The sequence below is a fragment of the Borostomias antarcticus genome, assembly GCF_949987555.1.
Source record: "Borostomias antarcticus genome assembly, chromosome: 2".
Lineage (NCBI taxonomy): Eukaryota > Metazoa > Chordata > Actinopteri > Stomiiformes > Stomiidae > Borostomias > Borostomias antarcticus.
Window position 1 is genome coordinate 28,607,244 of NC_140235.1, and position 15,671 is coordinate 28,622,914.

Sequence of the window (15,671 nt, forward strand, 5' to 3'; positions counted from 1 at the left end):
TGCTATGGAAATTGTCCCGGCAACCACTAGCAGTAGTGGGGAGGGTGGGTTGGGGGGGGGGGGGGATTTCCTCCTACCTTAAAAACATGAGCACAGGTGCTTCATGACAAACCTTACTAGCATGTTTGGCTGCATCATGTTCCTTTGGCACTGTATTTTGAATGAACATTAATTTATTAAAAAAACATACCAAAAAAAAACGTTCCCGAAAATGACTTTTTTTTTTTTTTTTTTTTTCATATGTCATTGGATCCAAAAATGGCTAATCTCCGGCCATGATCGTATGCGACTATTACCATATGTCAGATCAGTATTAGCCCGTCAGAAAAGGGTGTTCTCTTGTACTTCAGCCTAGTTGATATCTTATATTCTGGTCCTAGTAATGTTCTCTCTACTGCACGGTTTTTAGAAGTAGAAGAAGCTATAGGTTCTTTTTTGTTTTTTTTCGCCTAACAAAATAGAACAGTGGATTGATTGTACGGACTTATCTGAATGTAGAAAAGGACGCTTTTAAGGGGAGACATTACAGTTGAATAGGATTTTTTTTCCCTTTAAAGATATCCTCATTAATTTTTACCAGTTTAATCTTCACCTCAAGAGAAATATTTTTTGTATTACACTTTCTCTCAAAAAAAAAGTTTAGGTATGCTAATTAGGCAATAACTCATTAAATGTGTACATTTGCACATTTGCATATATTTCTGTACCTGCTATCTAAACAATAGATAAAGTCAGGCTTAAAGTTTTACTTGTGTTTTGACAATATACTAAAAACTTAAATATTTACAGTTGGGTTTGTGAATACAAGCTTATTTTCAAAAGATATTGAAAAAAGACTGCATAGGCTACACCCATTAAAAATACTTTTTGGTGTATTTTTAGACAGGAAATGCAACCTAAAATGAAAAGAAGATATTCACAATTCCAGCTGTAAATATTTGCAGCATACATCTGAGAATCAGTATGTAAAGTTTAGTGAATGCACCTGCCCTGGAAGTTGAGATAGCAGGTACCGAGTGACGTCAGGTACTGAAAAAACATAATTTTAAGAAAATGGCTGATAAAGATAAGCATTATGAATTCATATGCTTATTTCACAGGTACAACCATTTGAAAAATAGCAGTTTTTAATCAAGTCTCGCCATTTCTCTGTTAATGTAGTGATAGTAGCCTATAGGCTACATGTTATAGTAGAAGAATATAAAAAAATCTGAAAATTGAAGTTGGGAAGAAAAAACACCATTAGTGTCTCCCCTTAACCATCCCAACAAAAAAAGCGGTAATAGGGCCCAGGTTTAGCGTTGGTCCTGATGTGTGCTCTAAACGTGTTGACTCTAGGCACCCATTCATCTGTCCATCCGTTCTTCCGTCCAGAGGCAGTGAGGCGCTCAGAAGCACTTGGTCCGAATGGCTGGAGCAAAACAAACACCCCCCCCCCACCCCCCCCTGCCTGAGCCAGGGCTTTTGAGCGGATCATCTGAAAGTCAACCCTGAGGTCCCTGGGTTCACGTGTCCCAATGATTTTGGCGTATTGTTGTCGGGCGACACGTGGGTATGTTTTTGTCCGGCCATGTGCCGCGCCCCCCCCTTCCTCCCCCTGGGCCCCTTGTTGTGCTGACCTAAATTTGAACACATCATGATGCATGACCTACCGTGAGTACAGACACAATTATTTTTTATCTTTTTTTTTTACACCCCAAATATAAAAAGCAAGCAGTGCATTTCAGATTTTTGTTTTATTGCAGCAATGCAGCATATATCACTTGTTTTCTCCAAATACTTCAAAAGCATCTGTCAGGAAAATATGTTGTGTTTAATCTTACAATTTTGAATACATTCATATATTTTAAATACACCTTGCAAATATGTTGTCAAATGATAAAAAAGAAACGGCTCTTATACAGCTCCTACTTTCTTTAGGATTCGATAGTAACCGAGCTTACAGTATAGTACATCAAACACAAGCAGAAGGAAAAGGACTGAATAGAGTTTAAAAGTCATGACATTAAATCTAGGGAAACGACAGTACAAAGTTAAGAGACGGTTGACAAATTCTCATGATAGAATTCCCGAAAAACTTGGGACTTGATCTGAAGAGCATGCTTGGTTAGAATTACACCCGTTAGAAACTAAATAAATCAGTTCCGAGCGATACTGAATAAACAAACAGTTGGGGTGGCTACCATCAGCACCTCAAAATGACAAGTACACTAACTAGGTACTATAGAAATAGAATTATGTTGTCTATGTACAGGACACGTAGAGGGAGTGGTCCATAGGCAGATTTGTTCCAGTGTCCTCGTTACAGAAAAGGGATTTACAGTAATTATGTTGGAGGCAAACTATACACGACAAATAAATAAGTTATCTCAGCATTAAACGATTTCAATAACATGTCATTTAATCTTCCGACCAAAACATATCTCAAATTAAAATAAGACGAGATAAAGGTCTGTATTCTCCTGAGGGGGTGGACTGGATGTTTCTAACTGCCTGTTACCTCAGAGGATGGCCCAGACACAGCTAGATCTTGGGCTTCAAGCTACGGGTTCATATTATAAAGCACTTTACAAACAGGGGGTAGGCAGATCAATTATAAAACTTCACTAATGTTATCACTTTAACGGGCCATCTTTTTTCCTTCTCAGGCATTCCCATCCCGTAATCCACATTCCATGATGCCAGTTACCCTCAATGTATTTGAGACGACCCAATCCTATACACAGCAAAATCAGCCACTGGCCAAGTGACCGTATTGTCTTTGTGACGCAGCAATGTGTGAATGTGTCACCCCTGTTTGTTTGTGTAATAAAAGTGGAACTTTTACAGTATTTCACCGGTGTCAAAGCCACCAAACACAGACAGACAGCTGGAACGAAGAGCACTTCTCAGGTGACGGTAAACAGGTGGTAGTAGTCTCACAGCACACAGATACACACAGGGCCGTTCCTCGGCGTGGATATGAATGTTTATCTTAGTGTCCGAACCGTCTTTTCTCTCCTCCCGTAACGCTGTAGTGGCTGTTTTTCGGGGGAGGGGTGAGGGGGGAGGGGTGAGGAGAGGGCGCAGGCAAGGATCTCACTGTCACACATGGAGGACAGGAACTCCATCCTTCATAAAAACAACAGTTCAGGTAAAGTACCTATTCAACACAACCAGCTTCCTCCTGCTCTTCCTCCTGAACTACGGGTCTCAAGAGAGAGGGGGGGAGTCCGAGGAGTCAGGGAGGGGTGTTTAGGGGTGACCAGGGGTCAGGGGTTGGCCAGGGGGGCGGTCGGAGCGGCTCCGACCGCGGGCTGGGCCAGAGTGGAGAACCAGGAAGACATGGCCGACTTGGCGCTGGTCAAAGCTCCGCCCACCGACTGACCTGGAGATAGAAAAAGGAGTAGTTAAAGGGACAGTTCACTAAAAATACATAGCATTATTTTTATCACAATCTTGACTGCAGTGGACTCTCCCCGACAATGCACTTTGAGTACGACAAAGTTGGGTAAGAAAAAGCAGATATTTTGCGAGATCTAGCCCCCTCAGGCAACAACCACTTCTAACGCGGCTCGCTTACCAACTGCCTTTCCCGTCTGAACAACACTCCGGCTTGTGGTGATCATGGCGTTCCCAATCTTCTTGCCTCGCTCGCTGTTCTGCACGGAGCTGCGGATGAAAGGGAGGGAGGGAGGGAGGGGTGGGGGGTGGGTTTACCAGGCTGCCAAACATGTCGCCAGAAATACACCGACGGTGTGACATTTTTACCTCTTCAAAACAAACGGTTACGCTAAATGCCGCCGCAACCCATTACGGTCGGACATGCGTCCGGCGAGGTTGACTAGCTGTCACAGGTGTCGCGTCTAATTATCAGGACGGACCTGGGAGCGGAAATCGCCGGGGCGCGTTTCACAACAAATAGCCGACTAAATACAGCCCTGCCGGGGCCCAGATGTCAACACACAACCTTATCCCCACTGACCTCCGAGAATCACTGCTGCTCCCACTCAGACTCCCCGCCCCCTCAGGAAACTCTTACTGTTAAGGACTGCAGTCGTTTTACTCCCCCGAGAAAAACACCACGCATTTTTACTTTAATCCAGGCTAGTCAGTTGAGGACAAATTATGTGCAATGTTGGCCTGACCAAACTAGCTTGTTGGCATGTCCCAGCCTTGTGGTCACAGAACTGCATGCTGGGGCAGGCTTTTCTTCCAACCAGTAAGAAGAAGAAGAGCCTTGGCTTTGAGGAGTATTAGGCTGGTACCAGGTTCTCTTATCTGTTCAGGACCAGGACGGATGTGGAGCGAACCACAGGCCGGATCCGGTAGTAGTGTCCCCCTGTCTCAGAACCCCCCCCCCACACACACACACACACACACGCACATGCACTCACACTCGCGCACGCACACACACAGCAGCTGCCGCCGAGCAAAGCCATCTGCACTAATCTTAAAAGCTCTGCCAGTCACTATACCGTACACACTGGCCTGCTGGACTTTTCAAGATGACTTGCTACCCACTGACCTCCCAGTGGGTTCACACTCAGGTCTAGATCCAATCTTCCCAGGGGACTGCTCTGAGGCATTTGATTTGTAAATTTTTTTTTTTTTTTTACAGCTCTCTTTACTCAAACAATGTTGTGGTTAATGCAATTATGAAATCATCTGATGTGTTTTCCGTGCAGCTCGCTGTCCTTTCGTCCTGCGGGTAGATGGGAGCCAGGAGTGACCGTGTTAAAAGCGGGCCTGTGTAAGCGGGTCTGCTTCAGTGGGCTGTGTCCAGCTCCGTCTGTCGGGCAGGGCTTGGAGGAGCTGGTCTCGGTCTCCCAGGGGAGCAGGCTAAGGCTGGAGCGGACAGAGAGAATGGGCCCGTCTTAACAACACCACAACCGGTCCCAGCTCGCCAGAGGGTAGGAGCGGGGTCGGTGTGAGTGTGTGTGTATGAGTGTAAGAGGGGGCCAATTCACAAGTAGGTCACTGACTTTCCCCCTTTTCATCCACCGACTACACGCGATACAATGGGCTATACATAGAGACATACAGCGCATGTCATGTAAACAGTAGCCTAGTTCTATTCCATCTCCAGCTCACGGTGTTGGTGCGGTCAACTGATGCAGTACGCAAGACATGCCAGGGTTTTTCCTGCATAGGGGAATTTTTGGCGCCCCCCAAAGAGATTTTAGCCAGAGCCAAAGGAAAATCACCAGTGCCAAAATGCTAAAAATTGAGAATAAAAATAGTAATTCAAATCCTCTTCAATTGTGTTTGATAGATTGTTTCAAGTGCAGCCCATTCCTCTTTCTTGCATTGTCCATGGTTTGGACCACTAGTAGATCGAGATAATTAATAGACAGGTTATCAGTATCTTAAACGTTTTGTCTTCATATCCATTTTGTGTCATGTTGGGAGATTTCCCGCGATTGTGAAGGGTTAGGGTTAGTGAGCTCAGTCAGAACGACAGCAAAGAATATAGGCCTATCCATGCTGGTAGGCTACTCGAACGGCTAAAGCGAAGGTTTCCCCACAAAATTGTGTGCGCATTGCCCCCCAAAGACCCATTCTGAGCCAGGAAAAACCCTGCATGCCAGTGTGTGGACCCGACACCTCTCTCTAGAACTGGAACCCCGGTCTAGAGTCTGCTGGCGTGGCGCCTTTTCGACACGGGATCCACCGCGACGACGATGAGGACGTCCGGCCGCGCCGGGGCGAAAGGGACCCTGGGAGACGGACAACAGCGGACGGCCCGTCTGCTCTCGGCGCCCGGGGGCCATTCTAGCCCATCCCTCGCTGGCGCTCGTTCCCCTGACCCAAATAAACAGCCCCCGGGCCTAGTCCAGTCCAGTCCAGTCCAGTCCAGCCCAGCCCGGCTCACAATACAAACAGACCCCACCCCCCTCCCCCCCTCCATCCCTCTCTGTCTGTCGGCACCCCATCCCCGATAAAAAACAAAAAAAGAAGCCGGTCACGTGGTTTTTGTTTTCAGAAAACAACCTCTCTATCTGCGGCAGCGATAGCCAGACTAGAGTAATTATGAACGGGCCAGGCTATATTAAACCTGGCACGGAGCAGGACGCTGCACGACACATTTACGAGGAGGTCCAGCGTAGGGGGGGGGGGGGTTCTCTGGGGTATAAATAGGGACCGCGGCGGCGGGGGAAAGTGGACCGCCAGGATGTGGGATTCCGACAAAGGGCATTCATCAGTGAGTGAGGGAGGAGAAGGGGACAGAGGGAGGGGGGGGAGGGCAGGGGGGGGGGGGAGGGCAGGACAATGTTGGCCCGTCTTGACCGTCCTTCCTGGAGACCCGGATAGAGCGCACCCCTCAACCTCCTCCCCCTCTGTCCCAGTCCCACCCCGCTACGGGCCGGCCCCTACTGATACAGAGAGAGAGGGAGAGAAGATAGAGGGAGGGAGGGAGAGAGAGGGAGGGAGAGAGAGAGAGAGAGAGAGAGAGAGAGAGTGTAAAGAGTGGGAGAGTGAAAGGCAGAGAGAGAGAGAGGCAGAGAGAGAGGCAGAGAGAGAGAGGCAGAGAGAGAGAGGCAGAGAGAGAGGCAGAGAGAGAGAGAGAGAGAGGCAGAGAGAGAGAGGCAGAGAGAGAGAGAGAGAGAGAGGCAGAGAGAGAGAGAGGCAGAGAGAGAGAGAGAGAGAGAGAGAGAGGCAGAGAGAGAGAGAGGGAGCAGGAAGCCTGACTTGGAGGGTCTGCTCGGGGGCTGTGATGACCGATGACTCTGCTGACCAATCAGACAACACTAACAGGCCCACGTTATGTGAACATGTGTCCAATCGGGGCCCAGGGCAGAGCCTGCGGGGGCGGGCGGCGGCGGTGGGAGTCAACTCTCCGGATCCTGAGATGCAGATGTGTTGCCTGGGCAACATCCGTCACTGACAGCCCCAGGCAACATACACACAAACATGACACTGCTATGATGGTCAATGCAATGCCAAGGCAAGACAGTTCTTATAGGACGGACGGAAGCACGCACGCACGCACACACGCACACACACACGCACACACGCACACACCCACACACCCACACACACACACACACACAAACACGCACGCACGCATGCAGACACACAACATGTGTGCACACAAATACATAGAAACACACATAATGCATACACACACACACACACACACACACACTGACACACACAACAACACTAGGAACACACACTTCCTGGGTCCTGCTGAATACCCCAGTGTTCTGGCGCAGCGCTGAGCCCCACTCTGTTACAAAGCTTGGTCAGGAAATGAAACACATTTCTTCTTCAGAAGCTTAGATGGCCGCATGCCAGACTCCCAGCCCGATGCCCCCTCCAGACTGTTATATCCAGAGTTTATAGTGCACTTAGCGTAGCACACGACCCTGCCCCTCCACCATCTCATGTTCCAACGCACATCCAGCACAAACGCCGGTCGTTCCCTTGACAACAAGGGCATATCATGAATGGGATAATATCTCTACTGGTATGATAGCACTCACTACGGATTGCATTTTGGTATCTATGCAATAACACCACGCGTTGAATCTGTGCACACACACACACACACACACTTGGACACACACTAAGCTACCGTTAAGCTACCTTATCAACCGTTGTGTAGCGTATATAAGAGTATATCATGGTTATACAAGCCAGGCGATTTGCTTATTCCAGACCTGAGAGTCGTTTCTGCGTGTTTTTAATCTGTGCGAGAGCCGTGGGTAATTTAACAGGACCCGGTCTGTTTGTTTGTTTGTTTGTTTACCGAGGCATAACGACAAAGTTCACAGGGGCCATGTCACAGAATAGCCTTCAGGGGTAAACCGAGAGCAGCCCATATATCAGCAGCATGCAGATTTGCCCATGTTCTCACCATAAAGCTATCAATAGAGAAGTCGGGGGCGGAGGCGCGCGTAAAGGGGGGGGGCGGGGGGCGCATATCTGGCAGGTAACCCTAGGAGCGAGGCTTGGGCCTGGGATACTCAATACGACCGGGTCACCTTTCCAATCCACTTCCTGGAATGAAACCGGAGACCCCCCATGGAGATGCCAACTCTGTTTTTAAGAATGAAACTTGCTTATAATTGATGGGCTAATACGAGACTCCCACCCCCCTCTTTCTACAAATGTTTGAATGATTGGCATCATAAGCTGCCCTAAATTATTAGCTGTCAAGAAAAAGTATTGGTACTCTATGAAATAGTGTATCACATAGGACACTACATCAACAGACACGGGCTACAATATATAGGCTTAAGCAAAATGCCACAGTACCACACACTATCCCAACATTTTCTAAATTGACCAAATAGTAGTGGCATAATATGAACCCAAATAGTCGAAATTCACCCAAATAGTGCAAAATAATGATTTTCTTTATATAAATGCATAAAACAAAAAAGCTCCCTACCACTGGTTACCAAAGTGCTTTTTAGAATAGCACAAAATGGTGAATCTAACACACTGTCTCTTTGAACTCACTGTGTTAGATTTTACCTTGTTGGTCTACTTGCCATTGTCATGAGGTTATGTTCACATTCGACCACAGGGTGGCAGCAATGAGCGTCACAAAATGAAGTACCATGCGACCACTGACAGTGACATTGCATGTAACCTACAATATCTAACTCAAAACTAAAGGATTTTAGGCCAATATAAAATGAATTTAGGCTAAATATGTAGTCATCGAATTTCCATTGAAGCAATACTCACTGTGAGAGTCGTAGTTTCACATCCGCAACACTGTATTGCCCTTGGAACGGGTGGCTGAAATGGACAGCATAAGGTCACCAATATGATCAGTTCCACAGTTCCAATATAGAGGATGCATACATACCCCCCACCCCCCACCCCACCTCAGACGCCCCAGACAGCAGCCCTACCCTGGGGTGATCTCGGCCATGGCCGGGTGCTTGTTGCTGTACCACACCCTGTAGTTGTGTGAGATCTTCCAGGCAGAGATGAAGGGAGCACCGTAGTCTGCGAGGAGCCTCTCATTATCTGGAGGGAGAGGGGAGCATAGAACCAGGAACACTTATACCCTTATACCAACCAGGTTATCATTCACTGAGAACACTTATACCCTTATACCAACCAGGTTATCATTCACTGAGAACACTTATACCCTTATACCAACCAGGTTATCATTCACTGAGAACACTTATACCCTTATACCAACCAGGTTATCATTCACTGAGAACACTTATACCCTTATACCAACCAGGTTATCATTCACTGAGAGATCTTAAGTTGTTGCATCACAGAGAGAGAGGGAGAGTATTTATTATACTATTTATTAGAGTATGTACTTATTAAGTATCCTTTTTCTTTTTCTCTTTTATATATGTATATACATAATATATGGACATAATTGTCTTTCGGTTAATTCATTATTTATATTGATGTCAATGTCAGTCATTTTATTTATATAGCACCATTCATACAAATCAATGTAGCACATAATGCTTTTCAAGGTAGAAGGATTAAACATACATCATACATCATACAAACACATTGAGAAGAGATAAAAAAAAATACAATAAAAGTAGAACCATTAAAAATTAAAAGATAGTGTAAAATAGAATAAACCAAAACAGTCTCTAAAAATGACTGAATAACACCCACTTTTAGGTGATGTCCTGAAAATGAGTGATAAAATGTGCCGTTTCAGCAGTGGGAAAATCACAGCAAAAGGTTGGAAATGCAGGACACATAATATACATAGTAGCACTCAGCATAAGAAGAGAGCGCTCTAGGCTGCTTGTGACGGCCTTGCTGCCGGTGAGGCCCCTACCTTCCTGCAGGGTGGAGGAGAGCAGTGAGTGGACGTAGAGGCCGAACTGGGCCCTGATCCACTCGTCCCCGCCCTCCCAGCCCGTGCCGTCCAGGAAGACGTCCTCGCGGTTCTCCGTCACGTGCTTGACCAGGTAGTCTGCGAAGCGCAGGTCGGCCGTGGTCAGGCTCAGCAGCTTCCGCAGCTCGGGGTCCTGGATCTGGATACGGGCCTCCTCCACCTGACGGAACACACATGCACACACACGCACGCATGCACACACACACACACGCACACACACACACACAAAGAGACAGAAGACAGACAGGGTGAAAATGTGGGGAGGACAGAGGGAGTCTGTCACAGTAATTCTATAGAGCTGGAAAAACGGTCAGGTGAGATGGGCAGGCCTCCACCCGCTGGTTAGGAGCACACAGTCATGATAACATCTCTAGCCCAGAAACAAGAGGCGGCATAAAAACATTGTTACGAGACAAATTTTGTTACTTGACGGTAAGTACGGAGGCAAAATGAATGTCGCCTTGATGTCAGACATTCAACCTAAAAAACAACAACAGACAATCGAGTATAGAATACATACAGAGTACACAGCTACTCTTGCTAGGTGTGAAACGGAGAATAATACACCTAGGACAGTAGGACCCTGGGGGGCAGGAGGCGGACTCACGTCGACCACGGCGTCGCTCAGGTGCCTCTGCTGGCGGAAGAGGATGTTGGTCGCCCCGGCGACGAAGCCACGCACGTTCACGTCAGACAGGAGGTGGTGCTGCTGCAGCGCCATGTAGGGCAGGCACAGGTAACCCTGGCAACGCACAGCAAGGGGGCAAAGGTCACTCCACGGGAATGTGATGCAGTTATCAGTGTCCTACTGAGGTCTGGGCTACGGTGTCAGAGAAGGGACATGATGGGGTAGGTAGTGGGAGGTAATGATGGGGGTCGAGGACACTCTGAACAAACATGTTCTGGTGTAATAGAAACCGTCTTTACCGAACAAACAAACAAACAAACAAACAAACCACACACACTATTATATTTGATGTGTGGGGGGTGGTTGAGTGAGTGAATGAGTGAGTGAGTGCGTGAGTGAGTGAATCCGTGAGTGAGTGAATCCGTGAGTGAGTGAGTGAGTGAGTGAGTGAGTGAGTGAGTGAGTGAGTGAGTGAGGTAGAGAGCGAGAGTCCGAGTGACTGAATGACCGAGCGAACGAACGCATCTCTCGTCTCGTACGTGCCTTGGTGAAGATGGCGAGCGGCAGGCCGTACTGGTCCTCGTCCAGCCCGGACACCAGGCCCTGCATGACCGCCCCCTGGCCGCCCCCTGCCGACTGGGGCTGCACCGTGATGGGCACGGCGTCCGGCTCCGCCTCAAACGTCTCCGGGAGCTCCGGGCCCGCCTCCGGCGCCGCCGCCGGCTCTTTGGCCCCGCCCTCCTCCAGCACGCTGGGGTCCAGCGTCTCCCAGTCGCTCTCCGAGGATTCTGGGGAGGCGCGGGACGGGGGCTTCAGGTGGTGGTTGTCGCCGTCCGTGGCAGTGGGCGCGGCCGTCCTCTGGGGGGTGTTGACCCACCCCTCCGCCGGCTCCAAGGTGGCGATGTCGATGTCGGTGACGGAGACGGAGATGAACTCCTCGGACCCGGGGACACACTCGGCCGGGCCGAGGTCCTCGGACACGCTGCTCTTCGGCCTGTAGTGGGACGAGTCCACCAGGCCATGTTCTATCATGCCTACACACACACACACACACACACACACACAAACACACACACACACACACACACACACAAACAACCATTGTTTCTATTACAGTTACTTTAACGTAAAATAAAATAAATGTAATGAGAAGGTGGAAACGCTCAAATATTGGTATTGTGGGACTGAAGTTTCATATCTGACTTGCGCTCACCTGGAAATAGTGACAGGACGGTCATGAGAGCTCCTACTAGTCTGTTGACAGGAGACACATAGAACAGGACCTGGGGAGGTAAACACGCGCACACACACACACACACACGCACGCACGCACGCACGCACACGCACACACATCCAATAAGCTGAGTCATTCTGTCAACCAAAGTCGGAATAATGCAGAGTAGGCGCCTTGGGCATGTAACACATTTGACTGTGAAATGTTTACCTTCTTCTCCAACAGAATCAATTTGAAGAGGATGAGAACCTACGATAGAGAAGAGAGGGATACATTGTTACAGTAACATTGTTCCACACAAACAGCCATCTTGGGAGAGAAGCCTTGAAGAACACTCGTCCTGAGCATCAAACCCCTTTCCTTAACACAGACGTGTGGCTTAAAACGCACTTTTACCTTGTGCCGAAAGTGCAGTATTAGATCTCTTGGTGACAAACCTAAGGGGGGAAATGAACAGAATGTCAGGAAGTTGGAATTTGCCGGAGGGAGGACATCGCTATCCTTGTCCGAGGTGAGCCTATGGTTCATAACTGAATGACAATACATCGTCATTTTAATGTGTTACTCAGTCATAATCCTTGCCCAGAAGAGATATTGATCTGCCTGTTCCCACGAGTGTTGCCCTATTTTCAGTTTGTCTGCAGTTGCGCAATACGGTGTGCAAGGCCTCAATAATCATGATAGACAACTAGAATACATCTTAGCATGTCATCGCGTCTAACATCCCCCCAGCCCGGTGCCCCCTCCTAAACAGCCCCTTCACAGCGTCACCCTAAACGTTGCGGAGACAAACTTTACCCGTCGAAAAACCATTTTACCACAGCCCACTGCCACACTTTGGGCCTGACCTGAATGTGCGCAGCCTCTGGAAGCCAGATCTAGGCCAGGCCGGAGCGCCTGACAGTGAGGCAGTGTCCGATTTGGAGCAGAGTTTGAATGTTTACATAAGAGAGCGTCTCGCTGACACAGTGTACCAGAAACGCTGCTGGAACCGGATAGTATTATGGGATAGTTTTACCCAGGTAAACTTGTGACCCCTCCAGAGTGGTTCCTCTCAGCGAGCCGTTCATGTGTTCGTACAGTTCCTATAGAAACGGAGTGCGGGGGGGGCATATAAGGTGAGGTTACAACACAAGCCGCACAGAAAAGATTGTGTGTTTGATGATGCGTGACCCTGTGTGAGATCTTAAACGCGCTCACCTTTAAAATGGATATCTGGGAGAAGTCTTTCTCCTCGAAGTAGGCATGCGTGATGAGCTGTAATTTAGCTTGCAGTAGGCCGTAGAGGGGCTGCAAAAAAGAGGACGGTGCAACAAGTCAGTGGCAAGAGATGCTAACGTGTTTGGGAGGAAATGCCACACACACACACACACACACACACACACACACACACACACACACACACACACACACACACACAGACACATAGACACATAGACACAGTGAGGTATTTGGCATTTATGGATGTGGGTGCGTAAGCGTATCATTTCCTCTGAAGCCGAAACTGGGAATGACATCGGACTGTATGTCTACAGTGGCCTATTTGTGGTTATTCAAAGCAGGGTAATCGAACGCGGTTTTAATGATAATTTATTTTGAAACGGTAATACTAATCATCGGGAATTTTCACTGTTTCATTTCATTTCATTTTATTTATTTATTTGAACAGGGACAGTACACATTAATCAACCACAGGGGTAAATGAGTCAGTCTTAGCAAAAAAGCTAAATTTCAACTGCAGTCCCTGAGGCCACATGTAATAAGCCATCGCTGTGTTAACCGTGAAACCGGTAACCGTTTCATCCCTACAGGAGTGTCCTAGGAAATGTCCAAAACCACCGAGGGAGGATGCTCCAAGTCTGAACCTTTCCTCCAGTAACCGCTAGCTCCATATCCCTCCCCCCCTCTCCATCCCCGCCTGGTCACATGACCCGGTGACTCACCACTCGACTGAGGACACACACACTCTTCTGGACGGTCTCCCTGGTAACGTCGGCCAGTCGGACCTTCAGGGCCTTGAGGAAGATCAACACTGTGTCAGCACACCAAGCGGCCGCAAAGAAATGCTTACTAGGCACAAAAAAAAAAGACATTTCGACAAACCTTAGCTTCTATTTGGCGATAACAGGATACTCCATACACACACGTCCTGCCTCCACTCAGCGGGGGGAGGTGGAAATACACCGTGTCTGTGAATCAAAGGAGGATGATTTTGTTAGCTGTGATTACAAACGCTGGAGCTAATACTATTATCCTCGTTCAAATAAGAATATCAAATCAGGGAGCCAAAACGAAAAAACCTAGAAGGAGGAAATGGTCCAATCAGAAAGAAGGAGGGGAGGGTCAGGAGGCCAGTGGGTGGTCGTGATGAGACAGTGCTTTCTAATGTGGTTAAGATCTATACACGGCGCCACAGCTGCTCGGCCAACCAAGGTCACATCCTGCCCCGGCCTCCAGACCCTAGTCGATGCCTGGCTGTGTGTGTGTGAGCGTGTGGAGGTAGCAGGGCCAAAGCTGCAGTGTGTGTGTGTGTGTGTGTGTGTGTGTGTGTGTGTGTGTGTGTGTGTGTGTGTGTGTGTGTGTGTGTGTGTGCGAAGTTCGTGAACATCCTGCGGCAGTTTCACGATGGGATGATGGCCAGGGTCACGACAGGTGGACTGGAATCTGCCCCCTTTGGAGTAACAACTGGTGTGAGACAAGGGTGCACTCTTGCCCTGGTCCTCTTCAACATTTTTCTTCTATGTGTAACAACACTTCTGCACAAGGAAATGGAGGAGGAGAGTGGGGTGCCCCTGGACTACAGGCTGGACGGGAGCCTCTTCAACATCAGGAGGCTCCAAGCAACAACTAAGCTCCAGTCTGTACACATACTGGAACTCCAGTATGCTGACGACTGTGCCCTTGTGGCGCACACACCAGAAGCCCTGCAGGCCACTATTGCAGCTGCTGTAAAAGCATATAGCAGAATGGACTGTCTGTTAATATATCCAAGACAGAAGTCCTCTGTCAATGGTCATCAGAACCCCCACAGAGACCTCCAACTTTCACCGTGGCAGGCTCCCCACTCACCAACGTTCCACACTTCAAATACCTTGGAAGCATCCTCTCAGAAGACTGCAGCATCGACCAGGACATACAAAACCGAATCAAACAGGCCTCATCCTCCTTTGGGCGATTGAGGAGGAGAGTCTTTAATAACAATAACCTCCACCTCCACACCAAAGTCTCTGTCTACAAGGCAATCTGCATCACAACCCTCCTATATGGTTGTGAGACATGGACAATCTATGCTCGCCATCTCAAGATGCTGGAGACATTTAACATAAGGTGCCTCCAACGCATCTTACAGGTGACGTGGCAGGATCGTGTTCCACACACTGTGGTCCTTCAGCGAACCAGCTGCAGGAGCATAGAGGCTACCATCATGCTTCACCAACTCAGATGGCTCGGTCATGTCAACAGAATGCCACCCAGCCGCCTCCCGCGCAAAATCCTGTATGGCCAGCTCCACCTAGGCCGTCGCTCAGCAGGGGGCCAGAAGAAGAGGCTGAAAGACCAGCTCAAGACTCTCCTAAAAAAGTGTGAGATACAGCCTGCTGCCATGGAAGTTCCTCCTGGCGTGGACTCTGTCACAAAGGAGCAGAGCTGGCAGAGGAGAACAGAAGAAAGCACCATCTGGCAAAAAGAGAGAGGAGAAAGGCGGCCAAGACTACACCTGCCCCATCGGGTCAGGCCTTCACTTGCCCTGTCTGTGGCAGACAGTGTGCATCACGTATTGGACTGTACAGTCACCAAAGAACCCACAAACCAGTAGCAGAAGTCATCATCGGTTACGATGGACTACCATAAGCAGTGTGTGTGTGTGTGTGTGTGTGTGTGCGTGCGTGTGTAGCCTGGCGGGCAGCTGAGCTCTGATGATCTCCACCCATGCATGAGACTTGTTCATGCTGTTGTTGTTCATAGGGGAGAAGGATTCCTCACACTCA

General features: G+C 48.5%; 1 protein-coding gene across 1 annotated transcript in view; it reads right to left on the minus strand.

The window, feature by feature from the left end:
• Positions 1-1,808: 1,808 nt before the first annotated feature.
• avl9 (AVL9 homolog (S. cerevisiase)) overlaps positions 1,809-15,671 on the minus strand; it is an 18,529-nt gene continuing 4,666 nt past the window's right edge. Inside the window, exons 3-16 of the mRNA XM_084450531.1 lie at positions 13,789-13,874; positions 13,629-13,700; positions 12,886-12,975; positions 12,704-12,770; positions 12,082-12,122; positions 11,896-11,934; positions 11,665-11,734; positions 10,995-11,485; positions 10,431-10,565; positions 9,764-9,983; positions 8,853-8,970; positions 8,683-8,736; positions 3,563-3,651; positions 1,809-3,367 (exon numbers count right to left, since the gene is read on the minus strand). Of these exons, the coding sequence (XP_084306657.1) occupies positions 3,252-3,367; positions 3,563-3,651; positions 8,683-8,736; positions 8,853-8,970; positions 9,764-9,983; positions 10,431-10,565; positions 10,995-11,485; positions 11,665-11,734; positions 11,896-11,934; positions 12,082-12,122; positions 12,704-12,770; positions 12,886-12,975; positions 13,629-13,700; positions 13,789-13,874 (1,688 nt within the window). The 3' untranslated portion in view covers positions 1,809-3,251. The remainder of the gene's footprint in view (positions 3,368-3,562; positions 3,652-8,682; positions 8,737-8,852; positions 8,971-9,763; positions 9,984-10,430; positions 10,566-10,994; positions 11,486-11,664; positions 11,735-11,895; positions 11,935-12,081; positions 12,123-12,703; positions 12,771-12,885; positions 12,976-13,628; positions 13,701-13,788; positions 13,875-15,671) is intronic.